The sequence below is a fragment of the Larimichthys crocea genome, chromosome II, assembly GCF_000972845.2.
Source record: "Larimichthys crocea isolate SSNF chromosome II, L_crocea_2.0, whole genome shotgun sequence".
Taxonomy (NCBI): Eukaryota; Metazoa; Chordata; class Actinopteri; family Sciaenidae; genus Larimichthys; species Larimichthys crocea.
The window spans coordinates 781,621-797,674 of NC_040012.1; the positions used below are offsets into that span (position 1 = coordinate 781,621).

The 16,054-nt window shown below is 44.5% G+C and overlaps 1 protein-coding gene across 11 annotated transcripts in view; it reads right to left on the reverse strand.

The window, feature by feature from the left end:
- nbeaa (neurobeachin a) overlaps nt 1-16,054 on the reverse strand; it is a 90,975-nt gene that overhangs the window by 8,634 nt on the left and 66,287 nt on the right. For 3 of the 11 annotated variants that reach the window (XM_019275760.2, XM_019275757.2, XM_027289929.1), the window contains exons 27-45: nt 15,956-16,039; nt 15,014-15,194; nt 13,883-14,007; nt 13,685-13,753; nt 13,425-13,593; nt 12,727-13,121; nt 12,305-12,441; nt 10,668-10,822; nt 9,059-9,185; nt 7,906-8,025; nt 6,679-6,812; nt 5,940-6,001; nt 4,601-4,665; nt 4,059-4,167; nt 3,395-3,561; nt 1,821-1,945; nt 1,587-1,736; nt 1,049-1,185; nt 768-885 (exon numbers count right to left, since the gene is read on the reverse strand). In XM_019275760.2, coding sequence (XP_019131305.1) covers nt 768-885; nt 1,049-1,185; nt 1,587-1,736; nt 1,821-1,945; nt 3,395-3,561; nt 4,059-4,167; nt 4,601-4,665; nt 5,940-6,001; nt 6,679-6,812; nt 7,906-8,025; nt 9,059-9,185; nt 10,668-10,822; nt 12,305-12,441; nt 12,727-13,121; nt 13,425-13,593; nt 13,685-13,753; nt 13,883-14,007; nt 15,014-15,194; nt 15,956-16,039 — 2,629 coding nt within the window. The remainder of the gene's footprint in view (nt 1-767; nt 886-1,048; nt 1,186-1,586; nt 1,737-1,820; nt 1,946-3,394; nt 3,562-4,058; nt 4,168-4,600; nt 4,666-5,939; nt 6,002-6,678; nt 6,813-7,905; nt 8,026-9,058; nt 9,186-10,667; nt 10,823-12,304; nt 12,442-12,726; nt 13,122-13,424; nt 13,594-13,684; nt 13,754-13,882; nt 14,008-15,013; nt 15,195-15,955; nt 16,040-16,054) is intronic. The other 8 variants (XM_019275766.2, XM_019275763.2, XM_019275762.2 and 5 more) reach the window with 6 other exon arrangements.

The window sequence follows — 16,054 nt, forward strand, 5'->3', positions numbered from 1 at the left end:
ACAGGAAAAAAACACTGTATGGGGCTTGAGATACCCTTTCTTACATGACTCTCTTACCATATTTTACAACACAATCATCAACACTCCTGACAGCTCTTTGGTTCTTTGGTACCCCTATCCAAATATCCTTAAAGTCAGGATGGACCAAAATAACAGCTAGCAGGCCAAACAATTATCTTGATGTAAAACATATATATGTAATAGTACAAGCATTAGGATATAACTATGCATCTATGTGCAGACACCTCATTACACTGTTAGCTAACTCATTAATGATGGAGAAAAAGTGTTGAACTTTAAAGGATCAATGTGTAGCATTTAGTGACATCTAGTGGTAGAGTTGTAAATTGCGATCCCCTCCAGTCACCCTCAAGTTCCAAGGGTGAAGGAGAAACTATGACGCCACGAAAGGTATGAAAACTGTGAAAGTCCCGATCTATAACCAGCGTTTGGTTTGTCTGTTCAGGATAGAAACATGGTGGACAATGTGGAGGAGGACACGTGGGACCTGTAGATAATAATTGCTCATTTATTGCTCATCACAACTAACGAACTAATGAAACAGGTTGTATATTATATTCCATATTCTGCATAAAGAACAACATAAATCTGACACACCGGACCTTTCAGTGGAAAAAAAAGATGCTGTGGTGCTTTTGCTAACCTGCCATGAAACTCTGTTCAGGTTTGATGAGCTGAACATATTGATGGCAGATATTAAATAAATGTAATCAGTGGCTGGTCATGCCAGTGCAAGTTAGACTTACTTCTGTTGGCCATGAAGACCTCTAGTCCGGTATTCTGCAGCAGGTAGCGCCTGGAGAACACGGCTCGGATCTCACTGAACATCCATTTTCCGTGCAGACCCTCTGAGTAGGCCAGTACCTGTGTGTGTAAATAGAAAGATTTACATATATAAATGAATCACAACCGATTCAAATCAATGTCTGAAAAGCAGTCAATAACAATATAAACAACTGTGAAGCCAAGTGATCTAAATCTTTTCCCCTGCGCTGAACAATAACAAAGAAAGACAGCGTGTTCTTACTTTAGCATCAGTGTTCTTGAATGTAGGATCCTCTTCATCCACCTCAAAGTAGATCTCAGTAGTCGTGATGGACAGAGTGCCTCGGGCCACCACCACTGGAGCTACCAACTGAGCAGGAGTACTCAGCACCACGGGGCCTGTGGCAGGCAAATGACTTACACATTTAGTCAGGTGTTACTGCTTTAGGTATTCACAGGCTCATCACTCACAACAGATAATACTGTAATAGAGTCATTTCATGTTAGTTCAGATTGATCATTCCTTCTTCTACTTTAAACAACACGTTGGTGAGGTGTTGATTCAATCAGCGTCAGTTTTTAGTAAATTATGAGCTGGAGGAATCAGCCGGACGGTTAGTGTAGCTGTGAAACCTTCAAACTTTGAACTTGCCTTTGGAGGTAAAAAGTCTTGGACGGAAACGTACTAAAAACAAGAGTCATAGACAGTTTACTGTTCAGTTGAACTGTGCCACAGTGTGTGCGTGTGTCTTTACGTACATCTGTGTGTGTGTGTGTGTGTGTGTGTGTGTGTATCTGACCTGCCAGGTTATCAATCTCCTTCTCCTGCAGCAGGCTGACGGCGTCATCATCTCCCTCCAGCATCAACTCCGCCTCTGGGTTCTGAGTGACCACCGACTGGCTGCGGAAATTCTTCTTGGACTTGGCTCCGTCCTCCTCCTCCTCGGTAGCTGTTTGTGTTTTGAAGTGTGCATGTGAGCGCTGTGCATATACAAGAAGCAGGCGCTGACAGTAAATCGGTATACGTCACTGACCGTAGTCCTCCAGGGCTTTGAGCGACACGTCGGCGTGAGTGGATCCAAAGGCATTACGCACAAATCTCCGTCTCCTCCTCAGGTCGTCCTCCCAGTAGTCTAAACGCCAGAAGTCGTGTAATTGGCTGTAGACATAAAAGGGGAGGGGCAAAGGTGGATAATTTCAATGGTGTAACGTGTTTTTTTTTTCCATTCAGGGACATTAAAGAATTGAAACTGAAGTTACAGGTGACACTGTAATGGTAGACTGGAGTGGCGGCTGGGTCCAGGCCTAACAATTTTTGTGTGTGCTTTGTGAGTCAAATATTTTTTAGATAAATTTGTCAAACGTACACAAAAACACCTGAACCCTCAAGAAGCCATTCCTAAAGCCCACATGTATTATAGGTACAACACAAACAAATGATACTCCAGCACAGATTATAATATTACAAATAGATATATAATATTATAAATAGAAAGGAGCAGGAGCAGAGGATTAGGAGGGAAGCTGAAGAGGAGGCTAGGAAGCTTAAAAAAGAGATGCAGAAGAATTGAAGAAGAGGAGAGAATCAGAAAGGAAGAGGAAGGGGAAGAAGAAAAGAGAATTGTAGAAGAAAAAGAGTGGGCCAGTGAGGAGAAGGACAGGAGGGAAAAGGAAGAAGATTGTTAGAAGAACAGAAGAAACAAGAGAAAGAGGAAATGGTGAGAAGACAAGAAGAAGAGCGCAAGGAAAAGAGGAGGCTAGAGGAACAAGAAGGAATATGAGAGATTGAATGAAGGATGAAGAAAAAATAAGACTAATAAGAGAGAAGATGAGGGGAAGAGGAAAGGGCAAAGAGAGAAAAGGAGAGAGGAGAAAACTTGAAAAAGAGTGCACATTAGCAGAGGAAATAAGACTGGAGGAAGAAGAGAGAAAAGTAGAAAAGTGAGTGGAGGAACTGGTTGTCAGGAAAGGTGCGTCGGGGGCATGTGAGGGAAAAAATATACTATATATAACAAGTAAGTGTGAATGATGCTAATGTGAGCTAATGTAAATATCATTACTTCAGATGCAGCTTGACTTTAATCAAAAGGTGTTTGTTAACAGCACGAACGTTGCCATGTACAACTGACTTCATCAGCGGTGACATGAAGACGACAGGCTGCACATGCTGTGTGTCACATGTCCTCACACTAGCTGCCAGCCTGGAGGCAGGTCTGGATAACAAGCAATTATTGATTTAATGTGCGTGTCAGTGTCCTAAATATGGAAATGATGTTAGCTGCAGATGATGTACAATCATGTTAACTTCATATTATCCTTTGTACATGTGTTTGTTGTTCTTTATTTCAGCACTGACTAAAGTAAGTCTGATGTGAAGCTCTTTTCCTGTATTTACAGAAATGATACAGTGCTAATGTGTTATATTAATGTAATGTGATATATACTAAACCTGATGTATGGTGCTGACTGAATAATGACCACACTTTCTAAAACCATCACTTATTGCATGCAGGAAGCGTTTGATGTGAGCACTCATCCAGTGCCGGTGTCGAGTGACATCCTGTTCGATCTAAAAGCGTCCCAGAGCATCATCCGATCCTGCGCTCACCTCTGTGACATTGTGCCCCATGCTCCGTGCTTATTGGTCAGGATGTTGAGGATCTTCTGTTTCAGCTGGTTGGCGGTCACATGATCTCTGTGCTTAGCGGCACTGATGAGGTGATCGCACATTTTCTCCTCCTCTCTCCGGTCGGCGGCGTACTGGGCACAGTTGGACTGCAGGGCGGCAGGGAGGTATAGGGTTAAAGCAGAAATGAGGAGAAACCAAAGAGGTGACGAGGAGACGGGAGCTGTTTGTTCTGAAGAGGACGTTCAAATATAGCAACGTGGTGCAGAGCAGTGTTATCTATTTGTGCAGTCACACATATATGTGAGCAGCTTCATGGAGATTTATTAGCATTAGCCAATGGTGGAACAGGTACTAATATATTTACTCAAGTAAAAGGAGCAACATGATAGTGTAAAAATACTCTGTTACAAGTGAAAGTACAGAGTGTTTCTATCAGAATAAAGTACTACTTATTTATTATGCAGAATAACATTTCAACATGAACATTTCAAAATCATGTTTCTTATATTATCTGATAATCAGATAATATAAGAAACATGATTCTTAATTATTAAAAGAGCAGTGTGTACAACAGAGCATGACAGAGAAACTACGGTGTAACTGCTCTGTATGGGTTAGGGTTAGCGGTGCTCTGTGTGTTTACCTCAAATTCAGCGTGCTTGTGTACGTCCTCCGCCCTCTGCCTGTTCAGGATGAACTCTGCTTCATTGGCAACACGCACGATGTGATCCTTCATGGCGTGGCACAGAAGTCTGGCAAAGGAGTGAGAAACGTGGGGAAGGACAAACATTGCAGTTATCAGCGACTTAGGCAAAATCATGAAGTCACTGAGACTGCTCCGTCATTTGCATTTTCACATTTAAACAGTAGCATTGCATCCTTTTTTTGTTTTGCACATTAATTAAGTTTGGTACCAGCACAATCCAATAAACAGTTCAGAGGGATAAGAACAACACGATTAAAGGCACTGAAAATAGTGCAGCCTCAATTAACTGTAAACTTAATTGCGCTTTAATGATCCGACTTCCTACTGAACACACATGGCACCGTGCACTTATCCTGGCAAGGTTCTCATTAGGGCTCTATCATAGCCATTAGGTGTTAAGCACTGATAACAGTGTTGGTGTTAATGTGTGAATCACAGGATATTCTGTAGGGTGATAATCAGTGTGTGTGACTGATTACCTTCCCTCATTGATGAGCTCGATGAAGGCCAGTCCAGCGTTCTTCTGGATGGAGTTTTGCCACTCCTAAGTGTAGAGGAGACATCAAAATGATTAAAGTGGGGACTGTTTGATTTGAATTGAGATAAAATAACCACATTTCAATGCATGTCTTTGACTCATCGTATTAACTAAATACCTAAAAAAAATACACATCATCCAACCCTGAAAAAGGCAGAACAATAAGCTTTATTCAAGAAGAAAACACACACAATTTATCACAGCCGGTGTGAAGGTACACTATCACAAAAAACAAACATTTTGAGACCTTTCCAATGAAAGTGCACCCCCGCAGAGTGTTTTATGTGTTTGTGCATACGAGAGTGGAGACTCCTGAGCAGGATGAGAGTGTTGCTGAAAGCCTCAAACTATCAGAGCTCCATTAGCTCTTAAGGCCGTTAAGGACATGTGGGAGCATCTCCTGTTACACCCCTCCTCCCCATACAGAGGATCGATATCTGGGCTAGGGTTCGCTCTCCCGGGCCTCTAATGGCAGACAAGGCCGGAGCCATGGGTAATACTATACATGCTGACGAGCAGGCAGCCAGAGTGAAAAGGAGAGGGAGTGGTGAGAGGAAAGGGCAGTGAGGAGAGCGGTGGGAGATGAAAGCAGTTGGCATTGGAGCGCTGGAGTTAAAATGGACCGGAGGAGCAGGGATGGCTGGAGGTATTGTTGAAGATGAAGATGAGGAAAGGAAGGAAAGAAGAAGAACGCGGGAGGAGAGCTGATGAAAAGAAGAGCTGCTCCAAGGACAAAATCTCTTTCAGACAGATTCTCCAAACAGAGATGTGGAACTGTGAGACAAACTTCATGATGTAAAAGAGAAAGAACGCGGCCACCATCAGGGGAGCGCTCTGTAGTGGTAAGTGCCTCTCTGTTGTCATTCTGTCTTTTGAGTGTTATTCAGGAAAATGGAGAGAGTGGCTTTGAATGCAAGTTCGAGAAATGACTCAGATTACAGGCTGTGACGCCTCTGTCATTTTATTTCATTCTCAGAAGCTAAACCCAGCGCAGGAAATGTTTACGTGCATGTGACTGACACTGTAAATTCAGTTTCATGGCCTCTGTATTGATGAGGGGAAACTATGGTGTGTTCATATTGTATTACATCTGCAATGCGCTCATTAAAAAGTCAACCCTGCCTCACAGGACAGATCGATAACACGACGGCTTCTTTCCAGTGTGCAACTGACTTTTTACCTCGATTATCACGGGGCTAAAAAACAAAAACAAAAGCACTTTCAGAACTTTGTCTGGGCGTGAGGTCAGTGAACAGAGAGGCGAGGTGAGGATTACCAACCTGAGAACAGAGCAGCATTACGAGCTCCACCACTGACGTGCTAGACTTCATACACACCAGACCTGCGGCACAGAGACACACATAGCACAGTCAGCCTCTCTTCTGACACACACACACACACACAAATCACTGCGGGACACGGAAATATCATCAAAGGAGACGCTGTAGCATCAGTCGTCTCTGCTATTGTACACAGTCTTGATTTATAAAAAAAGCATGCCACGGAGAAGACAGGAACAAACAGTGAGTGAGAGAGAGGTGAAGGAGGAGAGAGGAGAGAGGAGAGGGGGGAGGGAGGGAAAGAGAGAGGGAGGGAGAAAGAGAGAGAGCAGGAAGTGAGGAGAGGGAGGGATCAACACTGAGACAGTGGATCACGAAAACAGGACACCAGGAAGCAGGTGGGCAGAGGGAGGAATAACAACACATGTACCATCTATCAAAGCAGTGTTAATACTAAAAGTAATCTGATTACAAATTGTCTAGCTAGCTGTTTAAAAGTGACTTCATACCTGTTTGACGAATGAGTGAAGCAGCCAGCTCAAAGACACACACTCACACACTCACACACTCACACACTCGCTCTCAGCTGATCACGCACCCGCCATCCATCATTCATCCACCCGCTCGTTTCTTTTTCCTCTCAGTCGCTCTCGCACGCAAACAACGCCGTGAGGGACAGTGAATGGGGAGACTCCACAGAGAAGACGCCAGTTAGAGAAAAAGGAGCCATGTACAGCACCTGTACCTTCTATGAGCAGTTCCTGCCCATGGCTACCCAGCAGCGTCCTGGACAGGAAAGGGGCAAAGTCCACAAAAATCTCCCTCAGCAGGGGGGCCACCTTCTCCAGAGCGCGCTCCAGCTTGGTGGTGATGCTGCGGTGGGGTGGGGGGGACAAGTGAGAGAAAAGATGAGGACGATGGGAGAGTGAAAAGAAAATAAGCTACACACAAACACACAAATGAGGGTAGTAGAGCGTGTGGGGCAAAACCTCTGAGGAGGAGGAGGAGGAGGGGGGAGGGGGAGAAAGGGCAGAGGGGAGCGAGGAGAACATGCAGGAAATGAGCAGAGATAGCTGAGAAAAAAGGGGGAGGTGAAGGAAGCACAGGACAAATCACATGGGGGGGAAGGAGGAGGCGATCTGAGAGGCGCCCAAGAGAAAGAAAGAGAAAAAATGTCTGGAATGGACACAGAACACACAAAAATGTCCAGAATCAAAGAGTGTGTGGTGGTTCTGGTATGGAAGCACTATGCCTGGGTTAGTATTGGTAAGGAAAGCTTGATGGCACTACAGTTTTTTTTAAAGCTAATCGTTGAGCTAATGAGCTGAGCGTTGTGGGATGAGTGAAGCTGGGAGTGCAGCAGAAGCTAAACCTGCCACACGATGCCCCGAGTCAAACTGCACTGGAAGATATGCTATGTATCTCGTGAATGCTACACATGTTGATGTGCCTTTGTGTGTGTGTGTGTGTGTGTACAGGTGTAGATCACGTGCACAGTGAAATATTTTTCTACTCTATGTTCAGTTAAGAAAGTTAAGTAAGGCAGGAGAGCAAAGCAGACTGGACTATGGAGCCATGATGGCAGTGATGTGCAGATTATTGGCCTCGTAAGCGTATGATTTCTGACACAGACCTGGGTCACTGGTGTTTACAAATCTGAATTTGTCTAAATACCAGATGAGCGACTAGATCGACATTAGAGGTTTAAAAAGTTGAAGCGAACTGTTACTCAAAGCCATTTGCAAAGACAGCTCGACTCAGGTCTGATCTTTGAGTTTGGGGTTAGTGTGAGAAGACGACCATGCCAGAAGTGACGCCAACCAGCTGTTAGCAAAGAGATCTGGGCACATTTAGTGGTGGCTGGGCACAGCAGAGGGTGTGTGGTGGTGAGGTGGGGCAAGAGGAGGAAAGGTGGGGGGTAGGGGTCAGGGTGGCGGTGGGGGGGACAGGACGAGTATCTCCTTGCCTAAAACACTGTCCTGCATCTCGGGGAGCTGCCTGGAAGCCTGCCAGAGAGCTAAAAGACTTGAGCTCTGGGGGCGTCTGACCGCTGCGTAGCGCACACTGCGCCACCTCACAATAGGCACTGCAATACAAACCACACAAACACACACACACACACACTGATTAAAGAGCACATGCACGCGCGCACGCACACTCCCGCTCACATGGGTGTGCACAGATCACAGCAAACTGTCTAACAGGTCTAAGGAGAGAGACAGAAATGTTACAGTATATATTAGCTCTTAGTTTTCCTAGTTATGTCATAACAATGTCATAATAACAGTGTCATATCGCAGATCATCTTAGGTTTTATTAGCGAGAAGCCTACACAGAGTATGGAAACACAACTAAAACACAGATTTATATTTTAGAACAATTTTATTTACATGTTTTTCAAATGACTGAAATCTATGGAGGAGTGCTGATATCGTCAAACTCTACATTATAGTGTAGCTGTGACATTAAAACACAGTTGCCATGTCAGGGATGAAGAGCACCAAAGTGTAAACTGTGAGAGTGAGATGTGTGGGTGGTATGCGTGTGCATGTGAGCAGAACATGTGTGTGTGTGTGTGTGTGTGTATGTGTGTGTGTGTGTGAGAGAGAGAGAGATACCACAGATGAAGTAGCTTAACTGTTTTTATAATAAATATTAGACCAATATTCTTACGGCTCATAACTCAATGTGGAACTTTTGATTTCTAAACATTTACTATCAAATTAGTAATTAAAGTTTTGCTCTTTGTGGTTAGTCAGTCTAAAATGTCAGAACATATTTTGCAGCTGCATTGATCCTGACAAATAAATGATTATGTTTAATATCAGGTACGAACATCTAGGCCTCAAAAAGCATGTAGGTGCACCACAACTGTAATTATATCTAACCCTAATGTAGAATCAGTATGGTGACTGTGAGAGTGAGCTGACTTCTTTAGGAAAGATGAAGACCTAAGTGTGAAGTGAAAGAGGGACAGGAATGAAGTGGCAAAACGACAGGCACCCAAGAAAAACAGACAAATCAACATAAAAGCCAAAAAAAGGAGGAAAAAAAACAACAAAGAGCGGGAGGAGAGTGAATGAAGCGATAACGAGCTCTGTGATGTTTACGGCTCTGACCTCATGTTCTCCATCGTGTCTTCTGGCATGGGCGCCACGGTCTGCACCGCGGGCAGATTCTTACTGGTTGCGCCGTTTACGAACGACGAAGACGAGGAGGAGGACGAGGAGGCAGAGTCTGCGGCACCTAGACGGCAGGGAGAGAGATTAATAGTAAGACGTTGTATTATGGTAACGTGAATCAAGCGTGACCGAGATTAGCGTGCAGGATAATACTAAAGGAAATGTATTAATGTTCCGATCAGCTGCGGCCAAATTTAATTTGGATAGTATTTCACCAGACGGGCTGCTGCTTGTCTTCTGGTAATGGCCCCCCGTTTATGAAAACAGCTTTGCAATCAATATACAGAATCCATTCCAGGGAACTAATCCCCTCTCTGTCCACTATGCATGTATGATACAGAGCAATAAGTCTGAGCCTCGAATAGAAATCCACTCTGCTACAGTAGATCTGCTGAGTAAGATGCTGTTTGTTTGATTCCTATATTATTATCTGTCTGTGTAAAGTCAGGACAAATATGTGTTCTTTGTTAGACCAAAGAAGAAAGTGTTATTAAATACCTAGCCAAGTTTGAATGATTAAAAATATCAATAAGTTTATAAAATGAGGTGTCAAAATCAGGTAAACATGAATTCTCAGCTCCAGGACTGTGTGGGCGTGTCTGCTGAATGCGCTGAAGCCACGCCCACTCATGGGAGGAGTCAAGCAGCGATCTTGAAGCGACTGAAACATGTCAGATGAGTTCAGAAAATGACATGACTAACTTTGAAACACTGAGTGAGATGAATTCATCTCTATCTCTCTGCTAGGGGTGCAGGGGTATGCTCAGGGTGGCCTCAGCGTGTCATCGAGCCACCCTTTAAGGACCGCCCACAAAATCCTGGACTGAAAACTGTTTGAACCTCTCACTCCACATTTCAGTAATGTATCCTTCAAAGTCTTTTCACATATTTTCAGCAACTATTTTCCAACATACTTAATGTATTTTGAAAGAAATCTCAGTATTGCCTTCACATGGACTTTAAGACCATATCTGGGTCAAATTTTCTCTTCATCTGTTCTTTTCCTGCATCAGGATGTGAGCTGTATGAAAGGTTCACGGTCCAGCACAGGAGAGTTCACTGAATGAACGTTCTTGTCGGGCTGAAACGAATAGTTTGTTCATGATGTGATTATCTAAATCAACAGAATAAGGTTACATCACTGCCTCTGTCCTCTCCTCTCCCCTCTCTCTCTCTGTCTGTATTACCTTGTAAACAGCACAATCTTAAGCTTGCTGTGTTTCCTGTAAGCACCTAGATTTGGATTCCGCCCTTGAAATAGACTCTAATCATGAAAGGATTCGCCGGTGCTGTTGTTGGTTCAGTTTGTTTCTATTCTAGTTTGCTGTCAGCGAAGCATCAAAGAGTTTTGTTAAGTGAGAAGAAATTCGGCTTCATCGAGCTGCCTTTAAACTGCTGGAGGCCTTTTACACAAACACCTTTGTCATGCTGCAGCTGCCTCTCCTTATTTAACACCAAACAGATGCAGTGCAGGTAAAAACACAAACATGTATGTATGCATGAATAGCATCACTGGTTAAAAGTGCATGTGTGTGTCATCTCTCACCTGTAGTGTTGATCATGCTCTTGGGTGTTGCCGTTGCAGCTGCAAAAATGTTTGGTGTGCTGCTAGCAGTGGCTGCTCCGCTAGTGGTGGGCGTGCCCACCGTGTTGACTGACAGGCTGCCGGGTGGTGGCTTTTTGACCGGGACCACAACGCTCCTGTGAGAGTATGATGAGATGCAAAAAAAAAGCCATGAGACAAACCTGCAGACACACACTGACTCAAACAAACTCCACACAGAAGGTGACAGTGCTATCCACTGCACCACCGTGCCACCCTCCCCAAAGCCAGACACAGCATCAACATTTGGCAGCCTTCAAAAATTTCCCTTCTCTACTCTGTCACTCACCACCTGCAGACTGACTGATAGAGCTGGAGAGATGAAGGGTGAAATTCAGAGGGGGCAACGTGCAGCAAAGGAATCAAACCCAGGTCACTGCGGTTAGCCTTAATACACGGGGTGTATGCTCTACCAGGTAAGCTACTGAGGTGCCCCGGGCTATAAGGGCTTTAAGATATTTGCTCATCACTCCTCAATATCTCTGTGTATGGGGAGGGATGAAGCTGAAGCCTAGTCCTCAACCCAAAAAACATTCCACAGAGGGTGAGCTGTCTGACTGAACGGTTTCAACAGGGTGTCATCCCATAAAACATATAAGGTGCCATTAATATTGTATTCCTCAATATGTAGCACAATAAAATCAGATTTTTTTTTTCTAAAAAGTCAACATTGCAAGCATGTGAGTCAAATTTAGAAATTTAGAAACTGTGTTCATTTATATGGGCTGATGGGCTGAATGTATCAGTCTGTCTGCAGCAGTCGGACAGACTGATACATCGGACTGACATCTCTGGAGATGGAGATAGAGTCGTCCATGATCTATTATGCATATCGTCTTCAATCAATAACCGAGCTCTCAAGCACTGCCACAGGGCAGGATCAAGGAGACTAAGTGATGCACGGCACACAGAAGCAGGTCATCACTCAGTGGAGAGTCTACATGTTAACAGTTTGGAAAAGACAGGACGATTTGAGCCTCTCTTGATGTCCTGCCACGTCCAACGATTTTATTATTCAGCACCGATATCTCCGTGCCTGTGAGATTTTTGTCTAGAATCAATGTCGAGATCGGGATGAAGGAATTGAATCGACGCGTGTCTCAGTCATGTTTCATTTTTTATGATATCACTGCAGCTGAAAACAAATCATTCTTACTGTCTCTTCAGATTGAATTCTCAAACTAAATGTGTCTGCTCTCAAACACAGACTGCACAGTAAGTGTTAGAAAGTGCTAACAAGCCATTGTGCTGAATTCACATTTTTATGCTTTTCTTATTGGAGTTTCATTACAACAACAAAAAAAATCAATGTTACTGCCGGCAAGTCAAGCGCATTATTTATGCTTGTAAATCCTGTAAACGTTACCACCCAAAGAGCTTTGTTCAAAGAGAGAATCATTTTCTAAATACAAATCAAATAATCGATTCTGTGCCTCAGCAATTTGACAAATAAAAGCACGCTAACGCACGTCTGCGAAAGATCAGTAATGGCTGGAAAAAAATCAATTCATAGACGGATGTGTCAGGCTTCACTGTCTCTGTCTGTTCTTCCCGCCCCTGCAGGTCAAACGTGAACTGACCTGTCGAAGGAGTGGAACTGCATGGGCAGCATGGGGTGCGTCTTCAGGGCAGGGTCTGGGTGATAGGGTGTGGGCCCGGACTCCTGTCCCAGATCCCCTCCATCGACTGGAGCCGCCACCAAACTCTTCAGGATCTCCTGCATTTCAGAGAGAGAGAGAGAGAGAGAGGGAGAGACGGTGACTACAGGACTGGAGCTGCACAGGCTGTGAGGAGTTCACTGGCTTGACTAATTATGTTAGTTTTCTTAAAAGGGCACCGTGACGTTGTAAATTTGGTTTTCAACGCGGGCTTAGCAAAACACATTTTCCAGCAGTAAACTATGAAATAACAAATGTGTCATAACAAGGTGCATATTTTAAAAACACATAGCCTTATATAACCTCACTCAAAGGAGCACACACGCACACACACACACACACACCTTGACATTGATGCCTTTGTTAGTTTGGCTTATGCTGGAGATGGACGAAGGCGGAGCTTGGCTGGAGTTGGGGGTGGAGCCGGGGTTGTGGGGAGAATCCAGAAGGCTCTCCTGTGACCTCCTAACATCAGACAGGCTGCACAACAGATCTGTGCCTCCTCCCCCACCAACACCTCCTACTCCTCCTCCCATGTCTCTGTCTCTGTCTCTGTCCGTCTCTCTCCCCACCAGGCCGAGGCCGAGCCCCAGACCCATCTCCGAGCCGTTCAGGGATCCGGCCACGTGGCCCTCCTCTCCAATGCCTGAGTCTGTGTGGGGGAGGCCGGCCCGGGGAGAGTCGTCCACAGGGGTGGGGGTCTGCTTGTCACGGTCGGAGAATGCTGTGGATGGGTGCTCTGAAGGAACGGGGGAAGAAAGATGAAGATGAAATGTGATTTTATGAGCATAAAGAGATATACACACAAACAATCTTTTTGTCAAATGCAGTGTCAAGAGATTCCACAACATACTGTCTATTTTTAATATTTCATTCTCAGCTATTTTCTCTTTTTTCTCCCTCTAATCTCATATTCTTGTGTAAGAATTGTTGATTTCCTGAGGCCTGTATTCACTATGCCAGCACTACAATGATGAGTCACCGCTGTCTGAGATTACAACCTAATATTGAGAATTTTGCAGCAGGAGAACAAAAGAATCACCTGTGCTGGTCGGGGAGTTGATCTCGTGGCGGATGCTTCTCCCTGATAGGCTGGTCGACCTGCCAATCTCCCGCTGGGGTTCCAAAATATCCCGGTACTTCGATACCATGAGAACCGAGATGAAGTAGACGACGGCCAGCGCCAGGAACTGAGCCTGCTTACTGTCATCCTACAGAGCAATAACACACGCCATTTATTCAGCACAAACAACACACACATCCTGTACACACTAAAAAATACACACAAACACTACGTCTTACCACATCTCTAAAAACCACGGCTCGGAGACGATTGATGTCCACATCCTGCAGCAGTCTGTCTGGATCCTGCTAAATATGGAAGACGGGGTGTCAGACGTGGTGTATCATACATATGCATGTTTCTGTGTCAGATTGGTGTTTGATTCCTGTGTGTGCGCGTGTGTGTGTGTGTGTGTGTGTGTGTGTGGGGGGGGGTACCTTGCTGGTGGTGGAGGCACTGTGGAGGCTGTCCTGTGACTTGCTGCTGGTTAAGGAGGACTTGCAGCTCCGATCTCTCTGTCTCTGCCGACATTCCAGACAGTTCCTCACTGCCACGCAGCATACTGATGGACACAAAGGTGAACGCTGTAAGTATTACACACTGGAGGGAGATTTATAGGAGTCACAGCATTTCTCTTTACAAACCCGAAAGGTTAAAGCACGTATAAATCCTGCAGATTGTTTGTCGGCTTCTGTTTTCTGGCTCCGCTACAAATTTTCTTTAAGCATATGTACATTTGAATCGTTGAGATGAAACCCTGTTATAGACTGGCATAAGCAGGTGCACAAAATAATTTAATAGTTCACGACTGAGAAATCACAAGAAAATATGACACATTTTCAGTATGCACATCAACTGGGAGAATCTTTTAAAGATGTCTTATGGGCTTTTTTTTCAAGCTTTATTTGACAGATACAGCTGAAGAGTGACAGGAAAAGCAGGGAGAGAGAGGAGGGGGATGACACAACAAGCGAGGGTGTGTGTCCACTGGTTTGAATCAAACTCTGGGCCACTGCAGCTACACTGTAATATTTTATGGCAAAACAGCATTTCTTTGAGGGGAAAAACTTGTAATTATATGGTAAAATATGGAAAAAAAACCACCAAGATTAACTGTAAAATCCACAGTAACAATATCCTGTTACCGTAATATTAGAAAAGGTGATACTGTATTTATTACGGTAAAGTTCTGGCAACCACAGCTGCCGGTATTTTACCATACAGTTTACCGCAGATATTTTTTTTTTTTACAGTGTAGGACCGAGCCTTCGTACATGGGGCACGCACTCCTACCTATTGAGCTAGAGATCTGTTGTTAACCTTGTCAACAGTAGTGCTGTATAAATTAGTTTATTAATCAATTAGCCAATTAAGATAAAACTATGTCATTTATTTAGCAAAACTCACTAATCTTCCACTTGTAAATGTGAAGTAGTGGAGTTTTAGACAAAAAAAGGTTCTGAGAAAATATGACGGATATCTTTGCTATTCTGACATTTTATAGAATAACCTGTGAATAAAAAGAATAATAAACAGAGGAATCATAATGAAATCAAACTAGCACACACCCAGGCGGAGGCACTGCCTCATCAGCCCTCCTGACGACATGTTCTTCTCAGCTTCGATCTCGCTGAAGTTAAGAGAGCTGGCGAACACCAGGACGTCCACCATGGCCATGAGACGAGACAGGAAGGTGACCGCCGTCTCTGAAGACATGCCTTGCGTCGCCTCAATGTTCTCCAACTCCGTCTGCAGGAAGGAGGGAGGAGGAATACACACACACACACGCTCGCAGGTTATCCGGTGAAATGCTGGCATGTGAAACACAATGAAGTGGATGCTGTCTCATTGGTTTTCAGAAAGGTGGTGAAACACTGAAGGCACCTCTTTTTTTAAACAATAGAAGTAACCTTTAGAAAATGTATGCAGCTGGGTCTGACCCCAACAGTCACGGCTGATTGTGCCAACAAACAGGAAAAGCAACCTTTGAGTATCATGCTGGTTGGGTGGAATACATACTTATATGATGAAATCTGGCAACATGAGGTGTTCTACACAACACAGAGGAAGTACAGCCTGATGACACACAGGTAATGGTAACAGTGGGATTGTGACAGTAGCAGTGTGGCCTGTTAGCAGTAACAGTAGCAGTGTAGAGACAGGTGAAGCTAACCAAATGTGTTTCATACAAGTCCTCTTCTGTTTACAAAAACCTAAGGACCAGGTTTGTCAGTGTATCTCTACTGAAAATCAAACTGCAGGCAGCATAGCAGGGCTTTAAACTTGCAATCAAACCAAGTGTGTGGTTTGCTGTGTCTCTGCTTCAGTAAGCAGGACGTGCACGGCTGTGGAAAATCGAACAAGTGCAAAGCGTCTGGAGACTCGTCTGAGCGAGCGAGCACGGACATTTGGGGAATAACAGACACACAAGGTGAGGACAGAAGGGCTTGGGGTTGGTGCTCTTAGCTCTTCTGGTGATGGTGGGAGTCTCAGGCTCTTTTTTTACGCACCTCTCCCCCTGGGCCTCCTCCCCCAGGAACAGGGGTCACCTCCTCTCCCTTTGACCCCCTCTGGGGTCCGGCTCCTCCTGCCCTCTTTAGTGTTGATAC